General features: G+C 36.9%; 2 protein-coding genes across 3 annotated transcripts; both read left to right on the top strand.

The window, feature by feature from the left end:
- The first annotated feature begins 319 nt into the window (after window positions 1–319).
- LOC122021246 (ubiquitin-conjugating enzyme E2 7-like) lies at window positions 320–9714 on the top strand. 2 transcript variants are annotated; one of them, XM_042579340.1, is made up of 6 exons: window positions 320–481; window positions 589–691; window positions 1425–1522; window positions 1590–1690; window positions 8965–9042; window positions 9266–9714. In XM_042579340.1, the coding sequence occupies exons 1-6, from the start codon at window positions 433–435 to the stop codon at window positions 9284–9286; spliced, it is 450 nt and encodes a 149-aa protein (XP_042435274.1). In that variant the 5' UTR covers window positions 320–432; the 3' UTR covers window positions 9287–9714. The 2 variants fall into 2 exon arrangements, with proteins under 2 accessions (XP_042435274.1, XP_042435273.1); XM_042579339.1 differs by having other exon boundaries at window positions 9294–9714.
- A 696-nt stretch (window positions 9715–10410) lies between these two features.
- On the top strand, window positions 10411–13959 carry LOC122021245 (ras-related protein RABE1c-like). Its single transcript, XM_042579338.1, has 9 exons — window positions 10411–10603; window positions 10688–10832; window positions 12555–12627; window positions 12728–12828; window positions 12952–13017; window positions 13101–13198; window positions 13291–13353; window positions 13431–13523; window positions 13590–13959. Exons 2-9 carry the CDS (start codon window positions 10760–10762, stop codon window positions 13671–13673), a joined length of 651 nt encoding a protein of 216 aa, XP_042435272.1. The 5' UTR covers window positions 10411–10603; window positions 10688–10759; the 3' UTR covers window positions 13674–13959.
- Window positions 13960–15435: the final 1476 nt, after the last annotated feature.

Here is a 15435-nt window from a genome sequence, read left to right on the forward strand (position 1 = left end):
CGGGAGTCATCTCAACACACCCCCCCTCCGTGACATCACGACTCGATCAACATTTCAGCCACCTCACCCGACGATCTATCCGACTCAGCTTCCAAACAGGATCATATATATATATATATATATATATATATATGATCAAGTTCAACATTAAAAATACTTACTTAATATTTAATTTGTTTATAGCCTTAATTTATTTAAAACCACCTTCTAAAGAAAAATAACATCCTCTTAATTTTTACCCTTAAATATTAACATAATAAGAAAAAACCCTTGATTATTCCCATAATTTGCCGACTGCCCATTTTCCGCTGGTTAAAGGTTTGTATATATCGGGGAAGTCTCCACATCCCTACCTTCTTCCAGTGTCGTCTTTGCTTCTCTCTCCTTCCGTCGCGCCGACTCAACGCTATCGGAGGATTAACCGGAGTTTCTATGGCGGCATCTAGCCCGGCGAGCCTCCTGCTACAGAAGCAGCTCAGAGGTATAGATCGGTTCGCCTCTTGGATGGATTAGCCCATTTAGGGTTTCGATCGATGTTTGCTATACCAATGATACTGATACTGATTAAATATGTGGTTCTGAGATCAGATCTCATGAAGAATCCGGTGGATGGCTTCTCTGCTGGGTTAGTGGATGATAGCAATGTCTTTGAGTGGAACGTGACCATCATCGGGCCGCCTGATACGCTGTAGTGAGTGATTGACACTTGAATTGGGCGATCCTGGTTCTTCTTCTTCTTTTAAAATTTTTTATTTGTGATTGTTAACCTGACGGATTTTTTTTTTCAGAATTTTATCTATGACTGGATAGGTTTTTTTGCTGCACCATTCACTAGGTTTTATTTCATTGGCTAGTATGGCTGGAGCTTTGCAGCGATCTTGATTAAAAAAAATTGTTTTTTTTTTGTTTTTTCTCAAGAACACAAAAGATGATTGATTCAAATCTAGGTTTTTAAATTTGATTCAAAAGGAATAATTGAATAGCTCAAATTCATAGAATTGATAATACTTAAAGGAGGGTATTGCATCGTGCTACATTTCTGTGAAATCGTATGTTTAGGATGTGCAAAGGCCATGCAGGAGGGAGTAAAATTTTCATTTAAGGTCCTCAGTTGTTTGCTAAGAATTTGTTTTTTCACAACTGGTGCAAGGAATGTTTAAACAAAAAATAACTCACACGGACATGTTTTGATTGAACTAGTATTTTAGGTGAGCCAGGGATGGATTTAATAATCTACCCTTTCTTGCATCGCTATATTCTGTATATTATATATAGTCTTCTTTTTTTTCCCCTGCTGGTGAAGACTAATCAGGGCAATTGAAGTTCACACCACATACACATCTGCCAAAAAATTTATTGGGTTTGCACCAACTCTTGTGTGATTTCATTCGTACAAAATATGATGGGATTAAATCTCATTGCAGTGATGGTGGGTTCTTCAATGCAGTTATGAGTTTCCCGCCCAATTATCCCAACAGTCCTCCAACTGTGCGGTTCACATCAGAAATGTGGCACCCGAATGGTTAATACTTTATTGAAATTGTTCCATTTCTTCCAGATATGTGGTTTAACAATGAAGTTATTTTCAGTTTATCCAGATGGGCGTGTATGCATATCAATTCTACATCCTCCTGGTGAAGATCCAAATGGCTATGAACTTCCAAGTGAGCGCTGGACCCCAATACACACTGTATGACCCCCTTCTTGTCTAGTGTTTTATATCTATTTTTGGTTAAAATTGTATCACTTTAACATTCAATTGAAAGTAAAAAAAAAACATAAATCTAGCCTATCATTTGCATGATTTCTCAAATCTAGTCAAATTTATAAAAAAATTTGAATCTAGCCTATCTTTTTTAAAGTGTGTTGAAATCCATAGTTCATCATAATTTCGTCTATTCCCTGTTAAAAATCTAATTGTAGCACCAACATGGCATTTTGCCAACTCGGCAAAGGCCACATGAGGAATGCTGACCAGATACAACTTTGGGGATGGGAATGAGAAGGATCCAAGTTGTGAGGCGGAAGAGGTGATTATTGAGCCTAGTTACATTAGTTTTCACCGCATTGCCTCTCTAGCCCTACCTGCTTCATTGGGCCCATTGAGAAAGTTGCCTTCACTAAGTTGGTAACTCCGAGTCCTTTGTGTTGAGGAAGTGCTACGGAAGTTTGCAGGACACCTGCAAAGGTTGCTTGATAGTGGCCTTGAAGCCTCATGTTGTTGGCATTTATGATCTTCATCTATGACTCTTGTCCTCTCATCGTGCATGAAGCAGCAGAGCACATGGTTGTCATCCTCACTGACAATTGTGTCCTCCCTTGGCACATAGAATGATTTGTGTCTTACTGGTTGTTACTGAAGATGAACTCCATGACCTTTGTTAATGAAGAGGAGCCTTGGTGAAGCTGGAGATTGTTGGTGGGTGTGACACATGTGGTACAACATGTTCTTGGACATGTTGAGGAGAAAATAGATGAAGTAGCTGAGGCAAATGTTGGTGACACCTATTCTGTGCTTGCTGTGGATGAGGCTGAAGAGGTTGAGTGTAGAAGAGTAGCAACCATGCAATGCCAGAGTGGCCATGGAGCTAACAAATGGTCTTAGGGAACACTGGCTGCCCTATGATGCATTCCTGTTGAAGCTACTCTGTCAATGTGAACCAGTAGCCATTGTAGAGGTGAATCACATGCACTATCCCATCAAAAAAATTATGCCCAATGATGGGCTCGAACTGGTTGCGCTATTGTGAATGTAGACTCCATTAAGCAACTCTGGAATGTGTCATTTGACTGGGAGGCTGTGGCAGGGGGTGCACTCGATGACGGGGGCATGTTACCAATGATCTAGACAGTAAGGTCAGTTGTCTTTGGCAGTTGCTTCTCAAGCACGTTTGTCACAAAGGCCTCTTGAACCACATTGAGCTGTGGCCGCATAATACTGGAGCTGCTTCTTTTGGTAAGGAACAGGCAAATATGCCAGCAAGGAAAAGTTGAGGAGGGAATTGGAGGAAGCAAAGCAGTGAATTCTAGCACTTGCCATCTTTAATGTTGACATGCTTGCTACCTTCATCCAGATGTAGTGCTCAATTGAGGATTTCATTGGGAGGGTTCATGGTCGTGGTGCTCTTGGTGGAGTAGGAAGAGGTCGAGCCGCTGCCGACAATCTATCTCCTCAATTTTGGCTGCAGTAAAGGAGAACATGTTGGAGGGATCCAATGGAGCAGGGAATGACGGAGGAGGGGCAAGGTGGCAGCAGAGATTCATGTACTTGAGCTCGACAAAACTTCTCGGCTTCGATCCCTTTGTTCATTTCCATCTCCAAAAGTTTTTATCGGTGTGGCATCTTTATGAGTGCTACGTCAGTTTTTTAATGGGGAATAGACAGAAAAATTTATGGAGAAGGATATATTTTAACATACTTTAAAAATTTTTGTCTTGATTTGAAATTTTTTAAAATATTGGCTAGATATGTGAAAATGTATAAACAGTAGGCTAGATTTACGTATAATCCAGAGGAGTATTATCTCCCATCTCACATTCTTCTTCTTCTTCTTATTATTATTATTAGCTATTTTCTTGGATGATTTTTTTTAAATAAAAATAATCACATTGAATGTATAATAATCCTATATCATTTTTTCTTTAGCTTAAACAATAGAAACATGTACACAGGCAATAGGTTTGTCCAAATATTTTGATTGATAATTTTGTTAAGTTGTCAACTGTGCTCTCGAACAAAGACTTGTTTGGTTCACAGCCAAAGACTTGTTTGATTCACAGCCAAGTCTGAGTATCAGAGGTCTTAGGTTCATTAGTCTTAAATGGAAAGTTGCTTGTGGTTTTATATAATATTAAGAAATACAAAATGACAGTTGAAGATCATACATAGTTGAAACATCTTTTTGGCTTCCTGCACTGACTAGTGTCACTATTTTACATATCAATGCTATAACAAAGAATCATTGAGTGGTCAGTTAGTTCAAGCTTTAGTCAGTGGACTGAAATTTTGCACAGTTTGTGCTAAATTTAAACTGTGACCATGATTTTCCCAGATAATCTCAAGTTTTTTTGGGCTAAACCTAGCAGGCTCTAGGTTGTTCCGAGATAATGGTTGCTTGAAAAGGTTGTGAATTCAGATAAAAGCATTTTCCAATGACTTAACAATATAAAACAATATAAGAATTTGGAAAATTGAATCATTTCACCATTGAACTTCTATTGCTGCATAGAAACCTGATTCTAACTGCTTGTAAATGATTCTAAAATAACATAGAAACCTGATTGATATATAAATTTAGTGAATTAAGGTAAATCTAACTGCTAGAAAATTAAATTAGATCAATATTCTTATAAATTAAACTCAATTTATAATAAAAGAGAGGGATGATGAATTTTATAGTCATATAACTATAGAGAATTACAAAGTGAAATCTTGAAGTTAGCAATTACATTGATCTTGTCAAGTGGAGCCACAAAGTTGAAGATAGTCAATATAACTTGATACCTAACAATAATTAAAAATAAATCAGGTCACATTAATACATAAATGTAACATATTAGTGACTTAGGAGTCATATCATGTTGAAGTTAAAATCAATTCGATGATAATAATATCTCTATATCAAAAGAAATTGACAAGGAAAGTTCCTATTGTTCATGCCATTTTAATTCTTAATGGAGAGAATTAAACAATCTACAAAGGTATGAATTTATATATTTTTATTATGAATCAACAACTTACTCTATATTGTGCCACCTAATCTAACATAAAATATTACTTAGATTGTGGAATTTTGGCATGTTTTAAAAATCCTTATTTCAAGATTTTGGTACTAAGGAGCAGAGGGTTTCTGCTTCCCATATCCTACTTTCTTCATATCTATTGTATTATATGATGTTTTTATAATTATAACATTTTTACATATTATAATTATTCTAAATAAAGTAAAAAAAATATATTTAAAATTATTTTATATTTTTAATCTTAATCTTATGATTCGATTCATTGAATTATTCAATAATTCATCAAAGCAATTTACAATACGAGTCACGATTTGACAACATTAGTGTCAAGTAGTATATAAGAAAATTAGCTCTTTAAGATCGCAAGCTTTGGAGACTCTCTACAAAGGAGAGTATTATATCAATGCAAATCTTAATTCATTTGTTAATTGTCAATTGGATGCCTTGCATTCTTATTTCATTATTCTTAGTGTTCGATTTCCTCTTTGGGTATCTTAGGGTAGCATAAATGTGTCTTTATCATCTAAGCCAGATTTACTGGTAGGTTGAATGGTCTCTAAACTAACTGAATCATAAGGGATTTGTCTAAGTTTATGTCTTGTGGTTTAGTCAAATGTACTTTCTTATCAAAGAGAAAAGTCAATATGTGAGGTAATAACATTGGTGGTCTTATGGTTAGAAGGGACTAAATCATCTCATGATGTTGGAGTTAAGTCATGTGATTCAATGAAAGGTTTGTTAATTTTTAGTGAAGTAAGTTTTTTCAAAAAAAAAAAAAAAACTTGTTTTTGAATAATCTGCTTTTCAATTTGAGTTTGTGTGTGTTTGGTTTTGAAATTTTATGTGTAAGCGGTATTCATTCTCTACCAATTTGTAATAAGTTTTTTTTTTTTTGGCTCATGGTAGTATTCAGTCTTTATTGCTTTGTGGTAGATTTCGTCTATTGAATTAGAAAAACATATTGCCTTCTAGTTGAACTTTTAACCTAAGTTTGCTCATGAATTTTGAGATAATAGAAAATATATATATTTTTTTCTAATACCAGAACATGTGTTTTACTTTTTAAATCGATATTGGCAACCCTTAATAAAGGTTGATTTAGATTTACTAATTTACTATACAATCAATCTTTGAAGTATGTAGGAACCTATGTTTTAGTTAATCTACTTTTCATATTGGGCCATAGTGTAACAGGTTCTACTCTTGCACTTGAACGATGCTAAAATTTCATATTGACTCCAATGAGTTTCATTTTTGCAAGGTGTGCCCATTTGATACTGACCATGTCCTTTCTAAGTCGTAGATGGTTTTATGATCTTCACTTTTAAAATTCGCTCATGTGTTTTGTAACAGTACCGGTGTATCTTTGTATCATATTTAGCTAAGCATATTGAAAGCTAATGATCCTTATAAAGTCGTATGATGGATGATAATTTATTCTATGAACTATAATATGATAAATGATGAACAAAATAAGGTACAAATAAAGAAGAATATGCATATGATGTGTACGTGTTATCTTCTTTTGTCTGTTTGTTTTTGATGCATAAGGTATATAATGAATTAATGATATGCAGGGTTTTATGAGAATAACTAAAAAAGAAAAAGGGTAGTCAGTGCACGAAGCTCTTGCTATGCGGGGTCCCGGGGAAGGATCCATTGTACATAGCCTTACCCTGCTTTTTGCAAGAGGCTGTTTCCAGGATCGAACCCATGACCTTTTAGTCATTTTATGAGAATAACTATTAAGGAAAAATTAACCAACAAACAAACTAAATATAAATAGTTATCAAAAGAGAAAATGTGATTATACCAAAATAGTGTAAGTTGATTCACTGATTAAGTTTCTATGTGGTTGTATCTTGATCAGTTAATGGGATCTTCTATCTTGTGAGTTCAATTTGAAATGCGTTGCACCTAATCTCAACCAATTGTACATTAGATCCCAATCTACTTTGTAAGGTGTAGTTTGCATTTCATATTTGATCAAACCATATATTTGAATGGACTCCAAAAGATGTGGACCCAACAAATTTTTTTTCAGTCTGAAGCCTGTCCTGGTTACAGTAGGCCTACTAGATGTGGTTTTTTGTTCTTTGGATTTGTCGCAGCAAGTGATCAGATTCTGCCAGATTGCGGAGAAGGTGTGGGGGCGATATAGCTAAAGCCAGGAGGTTTCTTGTGGATTGAGTTTACTAGCGCTTGGTGGTCCTCTTGCATAGGAGAAGAGGATATGGGATAGCCTTGACAGGTCTCTTTGCTAGATTGGAATGAAGCATCAATGGAGAGGATGCCTTCTCTTGGTTTGGATCCTTCACTAGGGTTCATGTTAGAACATGGGCCAACGCTTGCGGTAATTGGCATGAGGGCTCTGCTGACCTATAGGAGGAGGGCCACACTGGAAGGCCTGTTGGATTGCAGCAAAAGAGAGTTTTAAGCAGATAATGATCTATAGAATAAACACTGGGTTCAGGGTTCTTGCAGAGGATAAGTCAGTTCATCCATGCTAGTCTAGTGACTGAAGTAAGGGTGTTAGGTTCTTTGGCAATGACAACGATTGTTGCATTAGTAGGGTGTGGAGGAGGAGGTGCTAGTAAGAGTCTCTCGTGGTTCACTTAAGATGGCACGTGGTTGAAGTCATCAGACCTGTTAACATGGAACTCTGCAAAAAGGGCAGAGGTGAGTTCCCATAGCTACACGGTTTTGTTAAGGTAGATTGTTTGAGTAGTGTGTGTTTTCCTTTCAAACATATGAAGGTTAACGTGGGCCTTGCTGAGTGTTGCATTGGTTTTGCTATGGGTGAATAGCACACACTCCCGTCCATAGGTTAGTGGAATTGGGATATTATATTAGATTTAGAGGCAAGGGAGAGCTCTCGATTGACCAACCTTTGGAGTAGAGGATGGTGTGGATGGAGGTCAACGAAGTCCTGGTGGTGTGTGGTACTGGTTCCTCACATTGTTGGTGGGCATCTGTGATATTAGTGGAAAGAAAGAGAATCAGGATTATGGTGATGGTTGTGTGGGATGTTTGAGGGGCTAAATGAAAGCTCTTCTACTGGCAGATCCCAATGTGATGGAATGTGAATAAGGGACCACAGGACAATCTTAAGCTGAATTGGGAATTTGTCTTGGGATGAGAAATCAAACACATGAAGAGAACTCAAGATTTATTAATTGCAAGATCTAACAAAAGATACTGGTCTCTCTTTATTGTAGCAAAAGGTGATTACGCTAATCTCAGGCACCCCTCACAGTCTGTCCTCAGGTTATGTGAAGGGAGGTAAATCACTAGGTTAGCTTATAGCCAAGTGGGACTATAAGCGAAGTGGTTAGGGGGTGAGAGGAGTTGGTTCTCCGAGGGCATGTATCCGTTGAGAATTGATCTCTCCCGTAGCAAATCTACTACCCTTTAGCTAACTAGGCATCCCGTGGGTCTCTCTCTTTAAAGCACAGTAAAATGACCCCAATTCTAAAGTTTAATCAAATTTAGACCTATTTTATAAATAATTTATTTATGAAAATAATGATTAAAAAAAACTTGATGTAGTATGATTTAACCAAAATAAATCTTACTATCCTTAACAAGATTTTGAAAAAAAAAAGACAGCCCGGTGCATGAAGCTCCCGCCATGCGGGGTCTCGGGGAAGGATCCATTGTACGCAGTCTTACCTTACTTTTTGTAAGAGGCTGTTTTCAGGAGTCGAATCCATGACCTTTTGGTCACATGGCAACAACTTTACCTTAACAAGATTTTGAAATATTATCCAAATCAAGCCAACTAATATTATCACACCACACCTGCATTTGGCTTTTAATTGCTTATTTGCATATGTATTTTTTTTCCTCAACTATCAATGCAAATCAAATTGTAGTTGCATTACTATGTGCATTACGAATTTGTATTCTTATTTGCCTTTCCCAAATCCGAACCATGTGATATCCGAATGCAGTTTTAAGAATTGTTGATCATCCAGACTACTTGTATGAGTCAATTACTTATCTGATATCAAATTATCGCATGGCACACATTCAAATTTCGAAAACCTCGACTGCCGATGCAGTGCTGCACTCTTTATTCCAAAAAATATCGTCAATTAGATTTAGCATGCCATTTTATTTTTTATTCATCCATCCAATTTTTACTTGCAGCATTAAACACCTAGATTTGAACTTTGCACAGCAGTGCACTAACCAATTACAATGTTTTCATATGGGCAGGTTGAGAGTATAGTTCTGAGTATTATTTCCATGCTCTCTGGTCCTAATGATGAATCTCCTGCAAATGTGGAAGCTGCTGTAAGCCAAACCATGAAAACTTGCAATAATTTTTGCTAAATGTTGTAACAACTTTAAAATGAATTTTTTGGGGTAGGGTAATTCAAACTGATTGAATAATTATACCAACTTGGACTCATAACATTCTTACAGTTCTATATCATACGAGTATTAAATTGCGTCATTTCATTGTGGATTTTAAATCTCAGCAAAATCTCTTGACGTCGTAGACTCATCTTTGCAGTGCTCTTCATTGGCTGTGTAAATTGCAGAAGGAATGGAGAGATAACAGGGACACATTCAAAAAGAAGGTGGGCCGCATCGTTAGACGATCTCAAGAAATGATGTGAGATTTGCGCAGGCGGCCAACCAAGGGGAGTTTTCTGTGAGCTTTATGTTTCTTTTGGAGCTACAATGGCGTCTGCAAATCTAAACACTTTCGCTAGATCTGATTGGAGTGCAGGTGCATTTCTCCAGATAAAATGGTCTCGCGGATAAGGTTTCGAGGTCGTTCTAGTTAAGAGTCGAGATGCTAAGTCTTGGGTCTGTTTTCATTGTTTCGGAGGACATATTTTTGCTATCATTTCTCTACTTTCATCATGTAATGGTAAAAACACAGGGTCGCGTTGAGTATCGCGTGGATATTTATCACTGTCGTTTTATATTAACGGTATATTCGATCTATTTGTCTTAGTGAGTAACTGTTACTTAAAGGTGGTAGTGTTTCAATATATTAACACGCTTTTGATAGTTTCACAAGTATATCTTTTCCATTGTAGACCAGCGTTTAGAGTCATGGGGACCTGGTCGATGGCATGAACCATGATATATATATTTTTTTCAGTTGAATTGATCTAACTATAAATCTTCTATTGAACAGATCAACTTTAAAGACTGAATTTAATAGTGTGGGCAAACAAATGAAACAAATATAAGGAACAAGATTTTTGAAGAATTGGATATCTTGCTTATTATATATATAAAAAAAGTCTTTGCTTTCGCTTTCAAATCTAAAATATTTTAATAAGTTTTATTGCACAAACACAGTAGGAAAAGTGTTTCTTTCAGCCAAATTGTCAAAGTTTATTTTCTGAAGCCATGGGTATGCAATCAACAAACTTATCATTAGGGATGGATGACATAGATAATTTTTCTTATTTTATATTTAACTCATTGATATTCTTTTAATTAAATGAACGAGTCAAACAATTCTATTATCATTTCTAATTGCTCTTAACATTACTTAACTATGGGCATTTTTATATTTGGGAAAAAAAATTATAGGCTAATTCATTTATGAAGTTGGTTAAAATTCTTTTTAGAAGAGAAATATATATATTTTTTATTTAAAATGATTTTTTTTCTTTCTGAAAAATTAGAATAAATATAGGAATAACTAAAAGTATTTCGGTGTGATCTTTCTTCTCTCTCTATTCATTTCCTTCTCTTCCCCCTTCGCCTATTCCGACGGCGGATCCCACGGCCAGAACAGCGACACCGCTGCTCGCCTCCTCCTCCTCTTCATATCTCCAGCTCTTGAGATCAAGCCCTTCTTCCTTCTATTGGTGGATCGAGGAGTCTCGTAAGCTTTTACTGGCCATCCTTTTTGTCCCATTTGGTTTCCTCGATTTACGGTCTTATGGTTTTTGATCTGCTTCCTTGGGAGGGAGGGGAGAGATCTGCTGCGGAGGCGACTTGAAAGAGGAGATTCTTGACTCCTCCGCCGTTGGGTATCGCCATGGCCGCTCCACCTGCTAGGGCACGCGCCGATTACGACTACCTGATCAAGCTTCTGCTGATCGGAGACAGCGGTAAGGCCTCTTTGGCTTTTTTTCTACCACGGATTTGATGACGTTTCCATGTGCTTCTTTGATCCCCTTTTCATCTGAAAGGTCCGGTCTTTCTTGTCCTTTCCCCCCTAATTTAGATTTGGATGATATGGACATCATTGATGTTTGGGTCTGGATTGGATAGATCTGCGTGAAGCTTGGATTTTGATGATCTATTGGGACTACTTTTATTGGATTTCAAAATGTTGTGCCTTGTCCAATGTAATATTGAAACTATTTTTATTGGGTCGCAAAATTGTGGTATCTTCCCATGGTTATTGTGTCACGCGATCCAAAGTCAAACTTTTGATGTTTTCAGTTATAATGGATTAACTTGTCTTCTTATATTTCATTATAAAAAAAAAAAGAATTAATCCCTTTTGCTTCTTTATTCATAGGAGTTTGATTTATTTTTATTGTGACATACATTGTAAAAGATTCTAAAGGACTTATGTTGCTAGTGTTCTAATTGTTTTGTAAATTTGCGGTTACCAGTTTCTCATCCAGTTTCAAACTGCAAAAACTATGATTGTGTGCTTCTAGCTAGGAGTCAATTATCATATAGAGAATGTCAGACATGCCTTATGGTTGTCTGTTTAAATAATCATTATGGTTTACATTGAATTCAACTGCTAATCTTTTGTGTTGCTTATTGTTCAAGAATGAAACCTTAAATCACAGGATTTTCCAATAGTGTAAGGTTTTAAGTTTTGGTATATATGCAAATTGGAACGAGTAAATATGAATAAGTCTGCTTTACATATTTTCCTTTGCAAATATAAAGAATTTTGAATGTGGTTCTTCATTGGTTTATTTTCTCGGAGAGAAAAGAAAAGAGGGAGGAAATGGAAGTTAGTTATTTTCTTGATAACAAGTACCCAAATTTAAAAATCTTAGTTTTTCTTTGACTAAAAATACCTAAACTTGCATACCTTTCCTATTTTATTTTCTCCAATTTCTCTTCTAGTAACCATCTCCTAAGAGTATTTTGGTTCTAAATTTTCTAATTAAATGATAGTCATTGTTCCATTGTCCGTGCTTCTTATGATTTTTTTGCCTCTGCTTTTGTGGCATAAACGAACTACATCCATAATGAAACTACATCCAATAAGGTGGAAAATGAAACAAACGAAAAAAAATTTGGCATTAACTAGTAAAATGGTTGCTTCGTAGCATATTGTTTACTGCAAAACCATAATTTGGGCAAGAATCAATTATTTGTTTGGTGAAATCCCCTGTTGATCTAAATTCCATTTTCTCAGTTTTTGTCAAATCTTTCCTGGTTTTATAGATCATTTTTCTTAGCATTAGTGATTGATTTGTGAAAATCTTAGCCCTGTGTAATATTTTTCAACATTGATTTATTAAATTGTAATTTTATGTCAATGATTATAGGTAACATGTTACTGCTGTATAGAATGTTTTTGTCTGTGTATGTCTATTCAATTAATCTATCCCCACTTGTTGTGAGGTAATGGAAATGAGAGTATGCATGCACATGGCGTGTTTCTGCAGTATTGAGTTTTGTTGTCTGTCTACTTCTATCCAATCATTGTTGTTATGTAGGAATGACAGTGTGCACAAAGTCATATATACCAAAATGATGGACCTTACTAATTTACAAATAAAAGAAATTCTTCATATTTAAGAATCTCCTTGTTGTGGTGTTTCCATTATTTTGATAGATGCTTTGTCTTACTGTAGGCGTTGGGAAAAGTTGTCTCCTTCTGCGTTTCTCTGACGGTTCGTTCACAACAAGTTTCATCACTACAATAGGGTATATTATGTTTAAAGCTCTTTAAGGCTTTTCTTTCTCAACTTGATTATTTTATTCTAGTGTTCTTTTTTCTGTTTTTGATCGTCTGTCTCTTGCACAGTATTGACTTTAAAATAAGAACTATAGAATTGGATGGCAAGCGAATTAAACTCCAAATTTGGGATACGGCTGGTCAAGAGCGTTTCCGAACGATAACAACTGGTAGGCTTTAATTGTTTTCTTTTTCTTCTTGAAGCAATTACTTTTAGGATGCATCGTTTGCACTCATTTGATTTTTTTCAAAAGCTTTTCTGGACTGAAACTGCATTCTCTCCATTTTGCTAGCTTACTACCGAGGTGCCATGGGCATTTTGCTTGTTTACGATGTCACTGATGAGTCATCTTTTAACAGTAGGCACCTTTACTCTTTATTCCACATAATTAATTGTTTAGATTATATTCTTCCTCTTCCTGACATAACTAACGCCTGCCAGACATAAGGAATTGGATCCGGAACATTGAACAACATGCGTCTGACAATGTGAACAAAATTCTAGTCGGTAACAAGGCTGATATGGATGAAAGCAAACGGGTATGTTCCCTTTGGTCGGTACCAAGTTAATCTTCTATCTTCAACTACAATAGTTTGGCTTCCCCCAAGGCTTTACATTTGTCGTTTCACAGGCTGTGCCTACTGCAAAGGGACAAGCACTTGCTGATGAATATGGAATCAAGTTTTTCGAAACCGTAAGCACTATACTGTGCATATTTTTCATTTGATGGTTGCTTCCTCTCTAACCGCTGGTGTTTTTTATGCTGCACAGAGTGCCAAGACAAATCTGAATGTGGAGCAGGTCTTCTTTTCTATAGCTAGAGACATTAAGCAAAGACTCTCCGAAACAGACAGCAAACCTGAGGTACCAAGAAATTTCCTATAGCTAAACTCCGAGCAACAATCTTAAGCATTTGTCAATTTGACGCAGGATCGGACAATTAAGATCAACAAACCAGACCAGGGAGCTGCCGAAGGCACCGCGGCGACCAGATCATCATGCTGTGGATCTTGAGTGATCGATTCGAGGAGGCGGAGATGGACTCAAATGTGGTTGATAACTAATTTGCATGTCATAGGCCACAAAGGTTATCAATACAATGGACTCATGGTGGGTGCTTGTAATTTCAATCCTTTTCTCCGTTCTGGTGCATTTGTCTCTGTGACTGCTTTACTTTATCCGACACTTTTTGTTTTCTCTCTCTTTCATTTGGTATTGCAAACTTGCAATTCCTGTTCTATTATCTTTGTAAAATTTGTGTGGAAAATGTATGCTTTATCACTTTCATGCCACTGGAAAATATCACTAGCAATTGTGGAGTTTCTCATAAATTCTCGAAATTATAAATAGTCTAGTGTCTTATCACTTCATTTGTGATATAGCTATAACTAACATGATTATATATGTGTAAAATTAAAAGGGTATCCTAATTAATTGGATTTTTAAAACTATATTTAAAAATTTTTAATTAAAAGGGTGTCTTATTATATTTTTTTATATCGAAAGTGATTGTTATCATAACAATTAAGTTAGGTGTGCATGGTTTGATAAAAATTTATTTATATTTATTTAATGTACACAACATTCGTTAAATAAAATATATAATATTCGTTAAACAAAATAAATATTCATATGTGTTCGATTTGTTAAGATTTGTAAATAATATTTGTGAACTATATTTACCTTTGAGAGGAGGAGGAGAGCCATCAGCACAAAGGGAGGTCCAAGGAGAGTGATGAATCCGACAAAGAGGATTGATACAGTGCATGATAGTGGGGTCGGACAACAAACATAGTCGGAAGTGAAGCTCTCGAGGTAGTCAGATGTCAAGCTCGCGTGGCGGTCAAAAGTCAAGCTCACGTGATGGTCAAAAGACAGGCCTACGTGGAAGTCAAAAGTCCAACCTACGTGGAGTTTAAAGGGCCATATTATAGGATGGTCTCAGTGGGGCCTAGCTCAGGGCGCATGGACCAAAGCATGCAGGTCGGGATATGCAAACTAAGGATTACAAGTCAGAATCACAGGTCAGGATTTATAGCCTTGCGGCACAGAACGCAGGGACCAAAGTGTGCAGGTCGAAATATTTATAGCCTTGCGGCACAGAACGCAGGGACCAAAGCGTGCAGGTCGGAATATTTATAGCCTTGCGGTATAGAACACAGGGACCAAAGCGTGCAGATCGGGATATGCAAACCAAGGATTACAGGCCAGGATCACAGGTCAGGATTTATAGCCTTGCGGCACAGAATACAGGGACCAAAGCGTGCAGATCAGGATATGCAAACCAAGGATTATAGGCCTGGATCACAGGTCAAGATTTATAGCCTTGCAGCACAGAACACAGGGACCAGCGCGTACAGGTCGGAATATGCAAATCAAGGATTACAAAGCAGGATTTATAAACTTGCGGTTCAGGACACATGAACCAATGTGTACAGGTCAGAATATGCAAACCAAGGATTACGGAGCAGGATTTATAGACTTGCGGTGCAGGACACATGGACCAACGCGTACAGGTCGGGACAGACGGAATCGGACTGAGGCATACAGGTCAAGATTCAAGATAAGCGGAATCAGACTAAGGCGTACAGGTCGGGACAAATGGAATTGGACTGAGGCATACAAGTCGAGATTCAGGATAAGCGGAATCAGACTAAGGTGTATAGGTCGGTACAGACGGATGTAGACTGAGGCATACAGGTCGGGATAAGCAGAGCCGGACTAAGGCGTACAGGTCAGGACAGATGGAAACGGACTGAGGCGTACAGGTTGGGAC

Source organism: Zingiber officinale, chromosome 9A (assembly GCF_018446385.1).
Source record: "Zingiber officinale cultivar Zhangliang chromosome 9A, Zo_v1.1, whole genome shotgun sequence".
Classification (NCBI taxonomy): domain Eukaryota; kingdom Viridiplantae; phylum Streptophyta; class Magnoliopsida; order Zingiberales; family Zingiberaceae; genus Zingiber; species Zingiber officinale.

Coding starts and splice junctions, on each gene's coding strand:
- LOC122021245 (XM_042579338.1), top strand. CDS start 10,760: ATGGCCGCTCCACCTGCTAGGGCACGCGCCGATTACGACTACCTGATC. Junction 12,829..12,951: donor TTTCCGAACGATAACAACTG/GTAGGCTTTAAT, acceptor CCATTTTGCTAG/CTTACTACCGAGGTGCCATG. Junction 13,018..13,100: donor TGATGAGTCATCTTTTAACA/GTAGGCACCTTT, acceptor AACGCCTGCCAG/ACATAAGGAATTGGATCCGG.
- LOC122021246 (XM_042579339.1), top strand. CDS start 433: ATGGCGGCATCTAGCCCGGCGAGCCTCCTGCTACAGAAGCAGCTCAGA. Junction 692..1,424: donor GGGCCGCCTGATACGCTGTA/GTGAGTGATTGA, acceptor ATCTCATTGCAG/TGATGGTGGGTTCTTCAATG. Junction 9,043..9,293: donor CTGCAAATGTGGAAGCTGCT/GTAAGCCAAACC, acceptor TGTAAATTGCAG/AAGGAATGGAGAGATAACAG.